Raw genomic sequence first — 20,064 nt, forward strand, 5'->3', positions numbered from 1 at the left:
CAGTAAAATAGAGCTCATATTACAGTAAAATAGAGCTCATATCACAGTAAAATTGAGCTCATATTACAGTAAAATAGAGCTCATATTACAGTAAAATACAGCTAATATCACAGTAAAATACAGCTAATATCACAGTAAAATACAGCTCATATTACAGTAAAATACAGCTCATATTACAGTAAAATACAGCTCATATTACAGTAAAATAGAGCTCATATTACAGTAAAATACAGCTCATATCACAGTAAAATAGAGCTCATATTACAGTAAAATAGAGCTCATATTACAGTAAAATACAGCTCATATTACAGTAAAATACAGCTCATATCACAGTATAATAGAGCTCATATTACAGTAAAATAGAGCTCATATTACAGTAAAATACAGCTCATATCACAGTATAATAGAGCTCATATTACAGTAAAATACAGCTCATATCACAGTAAAATAGAGCTCATATTACAGTAAAATACAGCTCATATTACAGTAAAATACAGCTCATATCACAGTATAATAGAGCTCATATTACAGTAAAATACAGCTCATATCACAGTATAATAGAGCTCATATTACAGTAAAATACAGCTCATATTACAGTAAAATACAGCTCATATTACAGTAAAATACAGCTCATATTACAGTAAAATACAGCTCATATCACAGTATAATAGAGCTCATATTACAGTAAAATAGAGCTCATATTACAGTAAAATACAGCTCATATTACAGTAAAATACAGCTAATATCACAGTATAATAGAGCTCATATTACAGTAAGATACAGCTTATATTACAGTAAAATAGAGCTCATATTACAGTAAAATACAGCTAATATCACAGTATAATAGAGCTCATATTACAGTAAAATACAGCTAATATCACAGTATAATAGAGCTCATATTACAGTAAAATACAGCTAATATCACAGTATAATAGAGCTCATATTACAGTAAGATACAGCTTATATTACAGTAAAATAGAGCTCATATTACAGTAAAATACAGCTAATATCACAGTATAATAGAGCTCATATTACAGTAAGATACAGCTTATATTACAGTAAAATAGAGCTCATATTACAGTAAAATACAGCTAATATCACAGTATAATAGAGCTCATATTACAGTAAAATACAGCTAATATCACAGTATAATAGAGCTCATATTACAGTAAAATACAGCTAATATCACAGTATAATAGAGCTCATATTACAGTAAGATACAGCTTATATTACAGTAAAATAGAGCTCATATTACAGTAAAATACAGCTAATATCACAGTATAATAGAGCTCATATTACAGTAAAATACAGCTAATATTACAGTAAAATACTTTATAATTTATAAAATCAATGGTCTACGATGTTTAGAAACGTGTTGAAATAATCTCCTCCATTAAGCAGAACTTGGGAAATGTTTGTTAAAAGACTTAAAATGTGACTGGATGTTGAATAACCTATACCCAGCGTTACTCATCAGAGTCATATACAAAGCTCTGCATTTGCATGTGGTTTGTGAGTTTGCGTCGCTGTGACACAATGCTGCTGTTGTTGATGGACAGACTCATGGGAACTCTTGAGAAAGATATTTGCATGATGGCTTTCCAAAAACGGGGAAATTCTGAGCAGACAGGTTCATCTCCTTGTTTCCTCTCCTCTCTGAATGGACACACTCAGTGCTAGAAATGGAAATAATGCATACACTCTTCATCTGAAATTAAAGTCATTAAACTAGACAGCAGTTCAGAGCTTGAAGACTGATGAAGTCTTTTTTGAATAACTCTGCCATCTTCTTCTGGTGTTGGTGAGTATGTGGTATTTAAAGAATGTGATTTCTTTCGTCTCCGTTTCCTCCTCCTGATTGCGAAACTCTTAAGAGCTTTAATTTGACACTGATATATTTCTGTAATACTATCGCTGCATTATACGCAGTGTTATTTTCATACATGATCACTGGTGTCTTATTTAAAATTGCATATTTGTGTATATCCCTCGATAAATTGTGCTTTTCTTCTAGCAGGGTCTGAATAACAGGGGGGTTTGGGGTGGACAGACCCCATAATAATGCTTGAACCTCCCTCAAAATCAAAACAAGATGTATTTGGGGGAGGGGGGGGGGCACTTTAATAGTGAGAAATCACTTTCTCTGATCTGTATCTTAAATAATAATATTAATAATTAAAAGAATAGATAATATAAAATTACTTTTGACCACCCATTAGCTCATGCCACAGTAAATACATAATCACAGCAATCAGTTTATGCAGAATAATCTAGAAAATCAGAAGATCTAGAGCCCTTGTGAGGCATGTTTCTAGTAAAATATATGTTTGTATCTACATACAGCCTCATAGTAAAGTCATTTCAACGTTTGTATAGTATGACCTACAGTATAATGTCAGTAGGCCATCTACCTCACGAACCGTTAATTATTCCTGAAGACACCAAGTGATGAGGTGTTTCAGGTGTAATTCTGTCCCATTCTTCCTGCAAACAAGTCTTAAGGTGGGCAACAGTACGGGGGCTTCATTGTCACATTTTGCACTTCAAAATGTGCCACACATGCTCTATTGGAGACAGGTCGGGACTGCAGGCAGGAATATCCACATGTCTTCCTCTCTTTCTCTGAGGAACATTGTGTTTATTTCAATCATTTTCTCATGTATTTGTTGTCAAACTGGCGATCCTCGGCCCATCTCTGCTCCTAAAGGACTAGACCTTTACTGATGCTGCTTTAGTACCAGATCATAATCACCATCACCTGTTGACATCACCTGTGTCACATCACATCATTATTCACCAGTTTACCTGATTACTGCCCTAAACTGCTCATGTCACAACTTTTATTGAAATTTATGGCAAGAACCACAATTGGAATCCGAGTTTAATTTGAAAGAAAAACAAAATAAATAAATAAACGTTTGTTGTATTGTCAGCAATGAATTGCAATAATAATATCTTAAATAATAAATTAAATTTATGTTTAATATTAATATATATTAATATATTAAATAATATGAAAAACCATATAATACTATATAATATAAATATAATTTTTGTGTTTGTATATATATATATAGTATTATTATTGTTATAAATACTTTGAGAAGTGCTCTGTACAGTAGTAATGTATTTTAAATCATTTTTTAAATAAATGTATAATTTTAAAATAAATGTAGTTTTTATATATCTATTTGCGGTTTAACATTAATAGACATTAGTTAATATTAACATGTGATTGCACAGGACTGAACAACATTAGCCAAAAACACTGGATAATAGCCATTTTGATGACACGATTACACAATTTGCGGCATCGCAGATATCATACTCAGCCTTTGCTATTGGAGTGTTTGTCAGATTTGATATTAATAGAGCATAAATGGGAGCAGTATTTGATCAGATTTCTTTATTTCTAAAGTACGTCAGGCGGTGTGAAGGATGCAGTGCTTGCGTATGTTGCGTTCAGAATGTGCCTCTCCTCTTAAAAACAGGGTAAAAGGTTTCAGCTCAACCTTCAGTAAGGGAAGAGATTTGCATCAAACGTGATAAAAGAGTTGTTGTGTAAGGTTTTTTTTTTTTCAGATCAGCATGGGCCGTAATGCAGCATTCCTGCTCCTCTGGGGTGAGTGCAGTTCAGAAATTGTGTGTGTGTGTCATTATTAGCCACAAATGACTTTGTAAACTTGTCCTATGCTGCCTGTTTTAACCAGGACTCGCTGGTAGAAAGATATTGTACATCAACGGGGTCTTTCTGGTTATATTTAGGAATATTTAGGAATGATAAAATGGCCAAATATTTAGTAAAATCAGCTTGAACTTGGCATGTCATATCAACCAAATGTTGATAACCAAAGGTTTTTAATTCTACTTTTTACTGAAGAAATCTAAATGTACCATCCTTTCCCGATGGCGAAGGCAGGGCCCTGGATTCTAATAAACTAGATCGCTTTTAATTCATATTTTAAAACCAAAAAGAAACCCATAACCTGATTCCAATTGATATGAATAATAAACATAACCAATTTGGTACAAAATTACCTTTTACTTCAATACAATTAAACAAACAAAGATATACAAACAAAAGAAATAAAGGTTTGAAATAAAGGTTTGATTTAAGATAAAGCGTTCTAAATCCATCATGTTCCATCCAAAATCCACCCGTTCAAAACCCTCTAAATCCATCATGACCTCTTTTCTTGTAAATGAGCATTTTCTATCAGGCTCCTCGAAGTTTCAGTTTATAGATAATGAAAAGGTTATCAGCTAGTAAATAAAATAACTTTTTCATAAATGTCACTTGTGAAGTTTCATAAACTCATTTGGAGAGGAGCACGTGATATGATTGAGCATGTCTGGCTGCTCATCTGTAATCAGTAATAATCCAATCAGAGTGATCCTAGTTTACTATAAATGGATCATTTTCTCCCTACTGCTCTATCTTCATTTTGGAAGAATCCCCCCTTCCACCCCATCTCCTCCTTTTCCTCCCTTTTCTAAAGGGGGAGCTCTCGAGACCTACCTGATCTCGGATCTCCTGATATGCTTATCGACCGGGCGGGAGCCCTGGGCTTAAATATCTTTGAGCTCAGGGTTCCCGGGACAGCATGCCAAACCTGCTTTATACGCCAAGCATATCTAAGTGGGAACTCTTGAATAGACACTTCAAGGTAAATTTTCTTTTGCGTCAAAACCAGCTAAATCCACTGCTGCTTTTTATGCAAAAACCTCTAAATCCACATATTGGGACAAGACAGTGTAACTAATTGAAAAATTACTAAAGATGCAAATTATTTTACCAAACATTAAACACATTACACAAACCACCTAAAATGAAAAACATGTGAATCTGTCAAGTAAGTGGCGGTTCATTCCGCTGTGGTGACCCCTGGTAAACCATGGACAAAGCAGAAGGAAAATGAATGAATGAAATCTCTCAAGTAAGTGATTTGATCAATAACAATAAAACTGACATTAATTAAATATTAACTATCTGGTGTCAATTCTGATATTTGGGATTTGAATTATCTTTTAAAAATAGCTTAAATTAGCAAATAAAACACAAGGTGGGCCTACTGGACAAAAAAAGAGGTGTCTCAGACAATTTTAGAAATTCATTCATTCATTCATTCTCCCCATACTCAAGGTCTTGATCTCTTTTTCATCTCTTGTTTATCCTCATAGCATCCATGCTGGATAAAAGAACAGCATCTTAACTTCGTCTTTCTTAAAACAGTGTTGCCGTTTAATGTATAGTAAATCGCACTCAATCAAAGCAGCGTCGCTGCTCAAAAGCACGTTATGAATGCATGCTACACTTCCGACTGTACATTGTGTTTTGAGGTACGGGACGTTTTCATTTGCAATTCACTGACAGTCAGACAGGCTCATCCTGCCCATCAAACTCAGTCTTTTAAAATCGAAAGCAGAATAAAACAGTCTTCTCATAAAGCTGGCGTATCAGCGCGCCGCTACATTGAAAACATATGATTCGATTCACGACTTCTGATTGGTTCTCAGGATATAGCAGCTTTTGCTGTCAAAGGCAAGTGGCGTTTAGAGGCTTCTGCCAACAAACTGTTATTTCTGAATGTGCTGACGCTGGGATTTAGATGATGTGAAGCAAAAATACTTAATGAACATGCAGTACGTGCCTAAAGCATTCGCTTAGTGTCATTAGCTCAATTTGGCGTAAGTGGCGGCTTTTGCATCTGACCTCTTTAAATAAACCCTGTTGCAGGCCTGTGTCGGTGCTTGTGTTCGTAGTGGCATAAAAACCGCTTCGCCCTAAGCGCAAATAAACAACAGTTCGCTCTTACAGGAGCCGGGGAATGCTCTAGAACTGGAGCTATAGTGCGTGGAGGAAAAGGAGAGAGTCACGGCCAGAGGAGCCACTGAGATATCCTGAATTCTCAGGGTGAGATCTGGATGTCCGGGGTCATTGGCGATTCTCAATTGCGGTCGTGGATATCCGCCTTAGCGGCTCATGCTGTATTTAGTAAACACAGTGCAACAAATAGTCTGTTGATGCTCAAGGAGGAAATTGCTATCCTCACAGCATCATAGACGTTACAAGCTTTCTACAGTTCTCTATTCGACAACTAGCTGAGAAAATAATCTCGCTCTCACACCAACGTTCACCCCGACAACATCCACCCTGATGAAGTCTACCAGAATGCTCTTTTTCATATATCTTCCGGGATATTAATTTCCGGTCACCTTACAACCACTTCCGTCATGGCACAACAGGTAAAACTTCTTAAATATAAATGCATAAATTCAGAAACAAAACATCTAATATACAATCAACAAATAATGAAAGAAATAAAAATTTCATAACAAATAAATGAATTGCCAACTGGGCTTCATAAACAGGAAGAGTGAAAGAAAAATCTAATGGATATGCATTTACTGGGTAATCCACTATTTTATGGGTTAAAATCTGAGTTTAGGGTAAAGTGTGACATAAATAAAAATCACTGCTACAATGGATTATTCCTCCCTTTGATTTACTACATTGTGTGAACGATTTATTAATTTGCTACAAACATTTTGTATGTATTTCAGCAATAATATATATTGGCTGTCTAACCTTGACTTATGGTCCTTTCAAGAGCATTTCCCATTTTTACTTGCAGGAATATTGAGTTTTTGTCTTCCACCAGACTACTGCCAAATCAGTGAGTCTTTAAACAGCAACGTCTCTTCAAACCTTCAAACCTCAGAGAGTAATATTTCCATTTCTTCAACTCCTGTAACATTAACTAGCACCCAAACACCTGAGTCAACAACTGAAGCCTCAACCAGCAGAAGTGTCACAGACTCTGAGAAATATTCAGAAACATCATTGACAGACCCATCAGACAATACATCTGAATAAACAGCTACAGAAGACTCCATCTCTCCAGCAAACACCTTGAGTGCTTCAAGCGATACTAACAGCAACATATCTACACCAAACATGACTCTGAATAATACTGATGAGACCACCGTGACCACCGATTCCAATTCAGAGAAATATCTAGTGAAAAACTCATCAAAAAGCACCCAAACACCTGAGATCAACACTGAAGCCTCAACCAGCAGCGTGACAGACTCTCAATCATCAGTGGAAACGTCAGGCACTAAAACTCTATATATAATATGCACTTCAGCAACTACAGGACCTTCAATGATGTCTTCTGGTACAACTAAAAGTGTTGAGGATCATAAAACAAACACAGCGACAACATCACAGCAACCATCAGACAACGCATCCAAATACACCCCGGATACATCATCTCTACAGGTTTCATCTTCAACACCAGACTCTAGTCTAAATCTAAAGGAAACCTCAAAGAGTAATATTTCAATTTCCTCAACTCCTGGCACATTAACTAGTGTCCAAACACACGAGCTAACAACTGAAGTCTCAATTAACAGAAATCCGGAGAAATATTCTGACCCATCAGGCGGTACATCTAAATACACCGCAAATACCACAACAGAGCTTCCATCCTATACATCAGAAGACAGTCTGAATCCATACAACACATCTATGACTGAGTATCACAGCTCCATCACAGCCACAGAAGCCTCCGTCTCTCCACCACCGTTCATTTCAATTTCAACTGAGAACACAGAGCACATTTCAGATAATCTCTCATTTACAACAGAGCCATCTACAGCAATACAAAGAGTTGAGACACATGTCAGCAGTGCACCACAATCATCCACAACTGCCCTGTCATATGACAATAATCACAATAGAACAGCATCAACTATGAAAACAGCCGCAGGACTGATCTCATCCAGCAGTTCCACTGAAATGCCTGATAAAGAGGCTCTACACTGTAATCCCGAATAAGTTGACAAAACTCAAAAAATTTGAGGTAATCAGTTACGTCAAATTTTTTAAGTTATGAAATTTTCTATTTTAAGTAAACAGAAACATCAAGTTTTGAGTTTGTTGTACTCATGCAAGACACTTCTCCTAACTTAAAATACCCAAGTTACTCAGCTCATACATTTTAATAGCAATTAACTTAATTGTTTTAATTTCTCCAAACTTTAAATCCTCAAGTCACCTAGCTCATACATTTTAACAGTAATTAACCTAATTGTTTTAATTTCCTTCAACTTTAAATACTCAAGTCACCCAGCTCATACATTTTGATAGCATTTTTATTAAATTAACTTCTCCATCTCAGTTTCACAAATGAAATTAGCCATAATTTTAATCTTTAAACCCCATAAATCTATCAAAATACATCTGTAATTTTAAACACACAGACAATACCATTTTAGACATTTATTTTTAAAGAAAAAATGTCCAACAGTACAAATGTGCCTCCTGTGCAATTACAAATGTCATGAAACAATAAAAACAATTAGACATTAGGAGATTTAAAATAAACACTATTCTGAAATTAATAAAAATTTCCCAAAATGCAAATATATCAAACAAGAGCTTCAAGAAAAAAAAACACTAAGTTTGACAAAATTAAATAATAATAAGATTAATAAGAACTACGAAACTTACAGTCTTAAAGCATTCGTTAATAAAGAATAAGTGCACATTCTGTGAAGTGACTCTTGTTTAGAAAAAAAAAGTCATTGGCACAGTCACTATCAAATGGTTTATATATATATATATATATATATATATATATATATATAAATATTCAGTCTTGGTTGAACTATGATTCTGTCATTTACTCTAACTTATTCCAAACCTGTTTGAGTTTCTTTCTTCTGTTGAACACTTAAAAGGTTATTTTTGACAAAAAAGCTGAAACCTGGAACCACTGATTTCCACAGTATTTGTTTTCCTATTAGAAAGTCAATGCCTCAAAATAACTTTTGTATTCAACAGAAGCAAGAAATTCAAACAGGTTTGGAACAAGTGAAGAGTAAGTAAATGACAGAATTTTACATTCTAGACAATCTATCCCTATATATATATATATATATATATATATATATATATATATATATATATATATATATATATATATATATATATATATATATATATATAAAATAAAATGCACCATTACCAATTAAAGGTACATTCATGTTTTGAAGTTACTACCCCAGTGACAGTCTTTATTGAGTACAAAAAAAAGGCTCTACATCAACTCATTCTTTAAGGATTCTATGCTAATCGACTTTCTATTTTCTATCATCCATGCCAAGCAAAACTTTTTGTACAAGTTCAAAGTCCTTTACTATATATTATGTGAAGAGCATACATTAATCCAAACAAGACAAAAAAGGTCTGGAAGTGTGCTGTGGGTGGTGTCCAATTCATTCTTCAGGACAGCAGAGACCCTCAGTGACTGCAGGGCCAATAAAGCATCTTCAGTCAGCGCTTCAGGATTATTAATCTAAAATATAATTCAAGGATATTAATGTTAGGACAATATCAATATGACTGAGCCAATTTTACATGATTCATCAACAAGTCATGATTACAAATATGTTAAGTAAAAGTTGCTCCTCAACTTTCATCTTTTCAATAGAACATGCCTAATTGTGAAAAGAATGAATGAAGTCTTAGATGAAAATCAGGTGTTGATCAGATCAGATGTTGATATCAGGATCTTCATATTGTAAACTGAACTCAAGGTCTAGCTGAAGTTTCACTTTCCTTGCTGCAAAAGTATCATTGCAAAATACACTGTAATATTTATTTTAACTGGATATGCCAGGCATAGTAGTACAAAATGAATATTTTACCCACCTTTTACATGCCTCCATATAAGAATCTTTCTGTAGTCAGCAACAACCGACCTTCAATTCTGTATTTACACAAAGTCACAGTGTCATTCAGCTGAGAGTGGAAGTAGTACAATTGCATGATGTCTAACGTCAACCCCCAAAACGGTTAGCAATAGAGCTGATCATCATGTTAGTTGCTTTGATTCGATGAACACGGATTTGACTTAAACAGTATTGAAATTTTAAAAAATGAATAGGACGAAAAATAAATTTAAGGCCTGTTTTTAAAAGCTAGAAATAACAAAACTTACCTTATTGTCTAATGATGTAAAAATATATAGCCTAAAAAAATATATATTTAAGATATAAATATATTTTAAGCTGCAAAATTTGCACATCAGAAAAACTATTTCTTGTTTACCACGTCTGGATGATTAGAATATTTGTTTTGTTATTATTTTATTTAATATTTTATTTAATAATTTTAATTACTTTGTATTACTGTGTTATAGATAGGCATACTTTGTTTTTAGGCTATATATATTCTCTCCAGAGTAAATATTTTAAAAAAATTGATTGGAAAAAAAACGTTTACCATACCTTTAACATATGTTTGACTTAAATGACATTTAAAATCATTTAACTGATCGCATTGATCAGGTAATCATTGATATGCAGAGATGTCTTCTCGATCGCAGGGAAATAATCAGTGTTGATCAGTACTGGTGATTGAGGTAAAGTTAGTTTTATATTTACACATTTAGACTTTCTCCTTAATAATATAATATAATTTCAGAAAAGTAGTTTTTGCATATTCTAAATAGTAAAATCATATTAGCAGCCAATGACTTTCAAAGTACAACATTGTTCAGTCAAAAAAATTGTGCATTAAGTGTAACGTTAATGTTGTTTTCATGTCATACTTGTATATGATTTCAGACCGAATACACAAAGTACCATGGTAAACGACATATAGAGAGAGTCACAAGTTGTTACTGGACGAATGTATGAATATAAAACCAACTTTACCTCAATGTGCTAGTGTGAGATGAAGCTCTGCTCTGTACCTGCTCAGGTGAGGAGCACAGCTTAAATGTTCTCCGTTAGGCTCTCCTGTATGGATCAGCATGCAACAAGCTGTGTGTGACAGACAGCTACGTTTTGAGGCTAAGTTTTTGCCCGTCATCAGAAAATACTGTTCAGTATTTAGGCGGAGATTATTTGAGTTATGATTATGCGCCTTTCGTTTCCGTAGTGCCTACAGATCGCGAAGATAATACCACATTCACAGTCTGGACAGAGTTCAGCGCAGTGCCATGACGTGCGGTTGTGTGAGCGCGCGTCACCATGACAACCTAAACGCATGCTCGCGCCAAGATTTAAAAATATGTTAAACATTGAATCTGCCGATTTCAAATGTTTTTGTCCTTATAACACTGTTAAAATTCATAGTTAACACATTACAACTAACGCTAACGTTGCACTGATTCAACTTTTTTTAAACAGTAATGTTAACGTTAGTTAGCAACAAGTGGGGCTAAACACGTTTTCTGTAATGCACGACATGTAAACGCATTCAGACAAACTCTACATTACATTGAACTGTTACTGTGATTATATTGATTAAAACATAAATTTAATATTTCTTGGATTTGTAAATAGTTTACTTACTGTAGTGTGAAGCGAGGCCAATCCGCCATCTTGAAAAAACGAAGGAAGCACGAGAACGTACGTGAACCTGGATGACGTCACACGCAAAATCACTGGGCTGAAAGATTTTGAGTTAATGAAACTTTAAAGAGACATTTTGTATAAATTAAACACAGCAAAATCGTTCACCTTACTTGAAAGATTTAATTTTTACAAACTCAAAAATAAGAAAAAGTTCTAAATACTCATCTAGGTTAATTAAGATTAACGAATTTTAATGATTTAAGTTAATACAACTCAGTTCAGTTAATTAGTTACAGCATTAGGGTTTACAGTGTAACAGTGACTGAATCTACAGCTGCAGATATCATCACAGTCATAAACACAGATGACAGTCAAGAAACTCTGGTCAGTTTGAACACAAAAGAATCACCATCATACACAATGACTGATACAGGGAGCACAAGTTTGTTTACAACCTCAGACTCAGATATAGAGACCTTCAGCACTGACATACAGGAGCAATATTTAACTCCTACCGACCAAGACGACTCAAAAACAGCTTCTCCACAGGCAACGTCTACACTAGTTACCAACCATCTGCTTACTCAGGTAACCTACAAGTCATACCACACCTGGAAAATTACAGTTTCCCACATTTACATGTGACCACTGGTCATATTCTTTCATATTAGACCTATTTGTAAATCATTTACTGTTGCTTGGAACATTTAAATCTCTAAATAATTATTTATACTGTATTTAAAGGTGGGCATAGATAGTTTTTTTAATTCTAGATTAATCTCACTGTAATCTTGGAACTAATATAGATTAATCTAGATTAAAATGGCTCATTTGAATTCTGCTGAAGGCATTCAGTATATGTGTGCTACTCGAATAATGAATAAAAATAAGTCTTTGAGAACGATTTCTCAAGCCAGGTGGCGCATTAGACCAGGGGCTCATCTCCTGTTTCCAAAATGCATCAGAAACTGCTGGAGACACTGTTCTACCATAATCGGTGATGAAAATAAATGATGTTCAATAAGATGTGCTTGTGTTTACTGTTTATTCAGTTAAACATGAATGTCGAGCTGTAGGATTTTTGATCACCTTAATCCGACTGAAGTCATAACTGAACTAAACAACAAAATGGCTGGCCACTGGCCCTGAGGAAGCCCCGCTTTGGCCCGAATAGGCCCCGGAAGGGACAGCGGAAATGTGACTGTCCCTGGCTCGCCCTAGTGTGCTCGCTTTAGGCGCGATAGTGGAAACGCAGATCTTGTGTTCACACGCTCAACAGAAAGCGCTGTTCACCAATGAGTGATGCTGACACTGAAGAATGCGCAGTAACAGTCTATATTTGCGTAATAAAGCATACATTTCGCAGCTATAACAACTGATCAGAGATAGACGCCGTGGAAAAAACTCACTCTACAGACACACTCATGTCAGGATCCACAAGTATCACTTTAATAGTGATGGAGGAAAGCAAAAGTTACCTTACAAACATGCCAGCAGTTCAAAGGTCCAAAGAGAGAGAGAGAGAGAGAGAGAGAGAGAGAGAGAGAGAGAGAGAGAGAGAGAGAGAGAGAGAGAGAGAGCTTTCATTTTCTCCCTAGCAGTGAAACAGTGTCTCCCGGTTCTGCTATAAACATGTCCAGCAAACTCGCATGCAGTGAATTGTGGACAATTGTCTGCTTTTTAAGTAGGAGCATTTTACTCTCATTTTACACTCGCCATCGCCTCATTCCAATAGTATTCTACCACAATATAGCGCATATGAGATAAATGACGTCAGTATGTAATAATCAGCGATGATCTATTAATAAACCGATACTGAATTGTCCCTGTCTGCATCGATACTAATGTTACATCAAAATGAAAGGAACTGTGAAGCACTCCACATTTACAATAACTTTATTTTAATATTTACAGTAATGCGTGTTGGATTTTTCAACTGTAGTTAGTGAATATTGGCACAGATTTTGCTAAATCGCTAAAGTGATTTGATGTTGATGTATCATTGAGCTCTAATTCGCACACATGCATAGACTTTGTGTGTATTTACTCACCTGAATACTTAAAGTGGACCTATTATGCAAATATAACTCTAATAAACGGGTTAAACACACAGTTATGTGTCAGCAGTGTGTGAATATAGCCCGCTTCTCATTGTAAAAATTATTAATTAAATTTGTTTTTAATCAGACTTGATGCAGAAACACTTTGATTGATGTTCTCCCTTTGTACGTGTCATCAGAGGGGGAAAGCCCCGCCCACTAGAAACCATCTCTCCCTCATTAGCATAGGACAGTAGTTTTGTTTTGGAATCTGCCACTATGCTGACACATTTGTATTTGTAGCTCCGCCCTCTTTTGAAGAGAGCACAATCTCATTTGAATTTAAAGCCACAGTCACAATAGAGATCAAAGCCTAAAAGGGTCAGTGTCAGAGAGTTATGGAAATCCAGCATTATAGCTAGATATTAATCTAAATTTTTAAGTATTCTCAGTAAAAATATCTTATTTTCAAGTAATTTTCTTTTCTTTACTGTTTTTACAGTCAAGCCAGGCAGTGCCCTGTAAGTCCACCATTCAGAGGAACCAAATATCTAATGCAGACGCCACCTCTAATGCATTTTCTCCTCTCACATCTACAAACGAAGACTTGATATCCAGTGATAATCCAGTGACCGACCCATCAGCTCATAAACCCAGCCAGATATCCATCCAAGCAGAGCAGAAGGACTCAGACTCCACCAACACCTGCTCAAACAGCATACCTTCAACACCCGCAGATCTGATAAACTCACCATTATCTACCAACACCACCAGAGAAGGAATCGCTGATAAGTGTGAAATCGAAAGCATAACCTTTCGTCTAAACACAAGGAAAGTGCCCATGTTTAAAACTGTGGCCTTTAATTACCCACTCATGCATCAGGTCACAATCATGAGCACGGTGTCAGAACCATGAAGCCGTCACACTGATGAAGTGAACAGAAACTTCCTGCTAATTAAAATAGATCAAGTGTTTTGCGGTTACTTAACAAACTATGCAGGTTATTTGAGCGTCACACAGATCATATGACAAGGTGCTCAAATGGCCCAACAAATAAACAAACAAAGAAACTGGGAAAACAGTGGAGGAACTGGTTTGATACTGTATGAAGCACTTTCACTTTGACTATAAATATGATACCGCTTGAATCACAGGTATAAATATTGTATATAACATTGATTTTTACGGCCGTTACATTTCTGTTGATGCTTTTATCTGACATTGCACTGAATGTACAATTTATTTCAGTTCTTGCTTTCTCTCAACAACTTCTCTCACAACCTTGGTGTTGCTGGCACAGGACTGTAGTTTTTGAGTTACATGAAGGCTGTTTGAAAACACAAACAAGCAAGAGTGTTTATGTACAAAACTGTCACGCCTGTAAAATGCTGTAAACACTTATGTACATGGAAATCTTGTAAAACAAAAACTACACAGATTTTTTATTTGTCTGTAACTGTACTTACAAGTATGTATACACTGCAAAAAATGCTTCTGCTACTTATTTATAGTCTAAATATCTCTAAATTCTTAAATCAAGAAGCATTATCTAGATCAGTGTTTCCCAACCCTGTTCCTGAAGGCACACCAACAGTACACATTTTCAGCCTCTCCCTAATCAAACACACCTGAATCCCCTCATTAGAACATAAGAAGAGACTCCAAAACCTGAAGTTAATTAGTCAGGTAAGGGAGACATCCAAAATATGTACTGTTGGTGTGCCTCCAGGAAAAGGGTTGGGAAACACTGATCTAGACTAGTAAAACATATAGTCTTGTGTTCAGAAATAATGAGTCAAAACGAAGTGAGTTTTTCCTTAAAAGAAGAAAAATAATCTGACAATGGGGGAAGAAATAATCTTGTTTTTCGTTTTGACACAAGACTATTGTGTTTATAATAATAATAATAATAATAACAATAATAATAATAATAATAATAATAATAATAATAATAATAATAATAATAATTCCTAACATTTACATAGCTCTTTTCTGGACACTCACAGCGCTTTACAGATGTTTGGGGGGAATCTCCTCATCCAGCACCAGTGTGCAGCATCCACCTGGATGAGGCGACAGCAGTCATTTTGCACCAGACCGCACACCACACACCAGATGATTGGTGGAGAGGAGTTGGTCAAGCTGGATTTATACTTTTGCCTGGCGCCACATCACGTTCACCATTGTGGTATTCTTTAAAATGATAGGGGGCGCTCAAAAGAAACCCACCCTAAAGTCAGGCGGATAAACAGAGAAGTAGGAAGTTTCCAGAACTACGTCACATCATTAATATCAGTCAAGATTGTAAAACTAATTATTTTTATTGTTTTTATAAATTATTTTAATGATTATCAGGATTTTTATAATTATTTAATATTTTTTTGAATCAAACTTTGCTGCATCACTTGCTTTTGTTTATATCAGTTTCACCTATTAAAGTTTATTAATGACAACAGAACATGAGTTACTCTAATAATATGTATTTTTATTATGGCAAGAATAAAAGTACACGTACTAAAACATAGATGTGTTTTTAGCCCGCTCCACAATTGACACATCACTGTCTGGCTAGTTTCTTTCCTCTTCTTATGCTAAAAGGGAGTCATGGTTCACCAGTCCTGACCATCATCACCAATAAAGCCCAGAGGAACAGGCCATCAGTAAACCGAGAACTGAGTTCAACTCAAATCAAACCGCGTGAACTGTTCACTCGAGTCTAAAAAAAAAAAAAAACACGCTCCACCAGCCGAAATCATGTCACGCGCACCCAAAGCAAACCTCCGCAAACACATCGATGACGTCACATTCACCACGCGCACTCAAGCGAACTAGCGGACACGTCGACTATAAACCAGGCTTTAGGAGGCCATGACGGACAGAGGCCAGTGGGCAAATTTGGCCAGGATGCCAGGGTTATATCCCTACTCTTTTTGGAAAGACACTCTGGGAATTTTAACGACCACAAAGACCTCAGTTTGAGGTCTCATCTGAAAGATGGGAAAACACTAATTATTAACTTTTTTTACACTGGCTCCCAGTTACATTCAGAATAGATTTTTTATTTTATTTTATTTTTTTTTTATTGAATTTTTCAAAAGTAGTTGTGTGTACACAGTACTGAGTAGAACATGAACAGTATACATTATTTTAAGGGGAAAAAAAAGAAAGAATAGAAAAGAAAAATAAATGAATAGAAATTATAAGATAAATAAATAATAATAAAGTAAGAAAAATGTATAAATAACACTAGATAAATGAAATTAAAAAAAAAACAGCATTGTGGTGTAGTTTAAAACAATATTACAATATTGTGGTGTGTACAATTAAGGATACATAGTAGAGTTATAATCAATGCCAAGACAGTTCAAAGAACTGAATTTAAGTTCTAAGAAAGAATTTATCCAAAAAGAAATCAGAGCTATTCAAGGTAAGACTGCCATGTCTAGTATGAACGAAATGTCTTATCTGCAAGTATTTAAAGAAATCGTTTTTAGGGATATTATGCTTTAGATGCAGCTCCTCGAATGACATAAAAATATCCTTATGAAAGAGATCATATATCCTGTACATTCCCAAATTAATCCAGCTACCAAATTGAGAGCCCATATAGATATGATAAAAATTTGTATTACTGGTCAGTGTGGATAGAATAGGCAGGTTCTGGTTGTACTTAAGCGATCTTCTTATCTGCGACCATGTTTTGATAGTTCTGTTAATAAGCGGGTTTTCTTTTGCCTTGTCAGGAATTTGGGTTTTCTGGTCAAGTAAGTTAATCAAAGAAACTGGGTTACAAAACTCTTGTTCAATGTCAACCCACAAAGCATCTTCAGATTTATGTATCCAGTCTAGAATGATCCTAGCCTGTATTGCCCATATATAATATTTAAAATTTAATATAATAAATTTAGACATTGAACTATTAAGATCTTTTATATCAGCATTTGTCAGATTTGAAAAAGTCATGGATAGTGGGTATAATATTTTTGGGAATATGATCATTTTTATAAGGTTTATTCTTCCTGAGAAAGAGACTGGGAGTTTTGACCATCTTGTGATTCTATAAATCACTAAATGGCCTAGGAGCTCAATACATTATAGATATGCTCACTGAAAACAAACCTAACAGATCACTCAGATCAAATTAGGATCAAATAGATTAGAAATCCCAAGAGTTCAGTCAAAGCAGGGTGAATCTGCTTTCAGCTACTAACAGCGCCCCCTGCTGCTGGATCAGCTTCCAGAAATGATCAGATGTGCTCCAACATTAGACACATTCACATCAAGACTGAAAACACATCTGTTTAGCTGTGCCTTTACTGAATGAGCACTGTGCTACGTCCGACAGATTGCACTATTATGTTTTTCTTTTCTTTTTCATTCTTTTATAACACATTTTATCTGTTTTTATGCTTATTTATTTTATTTTTTTAAACCATTTTTATTATTTGTTTTTATTTCTCTTATACTTGTTTCTTTTATTCCTGTTTGTGTAAAGCACTTTGAATTGCCACAGTGTATGAAATGTGCTATAGAAATAAACTTGCCTTGCCTTGCCTAAAATATATCAAATCTAATCAAAATGAATAGAACAACTCATTTTCTTTGTGGATTCTGTGTTTAATGATTTGTTAAATGTATTATCATAGCATAAAGTGCATATGCGCAGGTATTTAATTTTGTTAATTCGCAGATATGAAAAAGTCAGGACCACGGTTTAAAGTCTCATCCGAAAGATGCTCATACCGAGGACTCACACAGACCGCAGGTTGAGCACCCTCTACTGGCCTCTCTAACACCACTTCCAGCAGCCACCTGGCTTTCCTATGTGGTCTACCATCCAGGTACTGACCGGTCGCAGCTCTGCTTAGCTTCAGTGGGCGACCATGTGAGAGTTAAGGAGAGCTAACTCCCGGCATTAATCCATTGGCTGATTAATTTTTGCCTTTTTAAAGCAAACACACTTCATTTTTGACTCATCTCTGAAAACCTCACAATATTTTGTGCTTGTCTAGAAAATGTTTCTCAATTTAAGAGTTTTTAGATATTAGGACTAAAAACAAGACATAAACTCCAATAAGAAAGGCATTTGCAGTGTAAGAGACTTAAAAAAAGTAATATATTAACATTTCATTTTAAAAACTGTTTTTCAGCAGTAAACTTTGGAAATTTACCATCATCTTCTGGGCATAATCTTTATACAGATTAAGCACTACTTATTTTGTTGCCAGTGTAATCTTGTTCATTAATATAATGCATATACATTAATTTAACAAATCTCTTATTTAAAACTGGTGAAGCTTCACGCTATTACTGATAGGGCTATTCATGTCTGTTGATATCTGCGATCTCGCTGAAAAAATGTGATTCGACTTTAAACTTTGTGTAATTTAATGTATTAAATGTACTGTGAATATCGCTTTGGGTCAAACAGATTTTCTGTAAGGGTTTGGCTTAGCTGCTAAATCGCTAAAATAAATATATCGTATCTATTTCATTTAAAAAATAAAGCACATTTGGGACTGACTGCATTCCTTTCATGGATAGACAGAAGGTTATGCACACAACTCACAGATCAGGTCAGGTTATAGACTGTGAGGTTCAGATAAAACCGGAAAAACAACCTGGAACAAATAAAACCTTGACTTCTCACTGTAAAAACACTTTTCTGAAGTAGATTTGTTTGGTCTCATTTCTAGTCCAAATATCTAAAAACTCTTAAATCAAGAAGTATTTTCTAGACAAGCCAAAATTAAGGGAGTTTTTTGTGAAAACAAGCAAAGTAATCTGCCAATAGGGTAAGGGAACGTCAAAATGAAAAACAAGATTGGCAGATTACTTTCTTTGTGTTTAGAAAAAAACTGCCAAAGAAATTTGGCATATGATTTCTGAAATCAGGACAATATGTTCTGCTTGTCTAGAAAATGCTTCTTGATTTAAGTATTTTTAGATATTTGGACTAGAAACCAGTTAGGAAAGCTTGTGTTTGCAGAGCTGCACAAGAACTCACAGGATAGAAAGGCTGGAAGATATTTAAAATTAAAGTAATGTTTTAAAATAAAGCATTTAAAACCAGAGATGCCAAATCCTCAGCAGATACTAATCCTCACATAAACGCCAGCTGTTTTTCTGATTTCTTGAGTTACGACAGATTCAATAAGCACACCTTTTTCTTTGTTTTCCTTCGATTCTTCTTTTTAAAGCTCTCCTCAGTGTCATCCTGAACTCTCTAAAGTGCTTTTGTTTTCTCCATAAGGGTTTTATTTGTTCTTAAGTATGTGAACGCCTGTAGAAATAAACGCAGACAGGTTTGAAAAGACATTAATCATGTAAGACTAAATAGATTATATGATGATTTCAACATAATATACAAAAAATAGTATATTAGTCTTATAGTCTAATAGTATAGTCTGTAGATGCCTTAAAACAGCCTCCGATATAATTTTATGATCATCAGAGTAAAATTACACACTTTTTCAATAACCTGTTTTCACAGCAGTGCTGGAATGCATTGTTGTATAAGTGCGTATATCCAGTTTGGTAAAAAGAGGAATGCATTAACAATGCACCAAGTGATAGCTAAGTGCTTTACGTCAGGTGACAGCAAACAGAGCTAATAAAAGCACTGAAGACTCTGAAGAGACACTGATTTTA

The 20,064-nt window shown here is 35.0% G+C and overlaps 1 protein-coding gene and 1 long non-coding RNA gene across 2 annotated transcripts; both read left to right on the forward strand.

Annotated features, from left to right (window-relative positions):
- Nucleotides 1–1,730: 1,730 nt before the first annotated feature.
- LOC130231512 (uncharacterized) lies at nt 1,731–7,814 on the forward strand. The gene is made up of 3 exons (XR_008838053.1): nt 1,731–1,801; nt 3,583–3,622; nt 6,636–7,814. It is a non-coding gene; the product is annotated as an uncharacterized LOC130231512 (long non-coding RNA).
- A 3,878-nt stretch (nt 7,815–11,692) lies between these two features.
- si:cabz01085394.1 (uncharacterized) lies at nt 11,693–14,840 on the forward strand. Its single transcript, XM_056460846.1, has 2 exons — nt 11,693–11,961; nt 13,915–14,840. Exons 1-2 carry the CDS (start codon nt 11,794–11,796, stop codon nt 14,326–14,328), a joined length of 582 nt encoding a protein of 193 aa, XP_056316821.1. The 5' UTR covers nt 11,693–11,793; the 3' UTR covers nt 14,329–14,840.
- Nucleotides 14,841–20,064: the final 5,224 nt, after the last annotated feature.

Source organism: Danio aesculapii, chromosome 7 (assembly GCF_903798145.1).
Source record: "Danio aesculapii chromosome 7, fDanAes4.1, whole genome shotgun sequence".
Classification (NCBI taxonomy): Eukaryota; Metazoa; Chordata; class Actinopteri; order Cypriniformes; family Danionidae; genus Danio; species Danio aesculapii.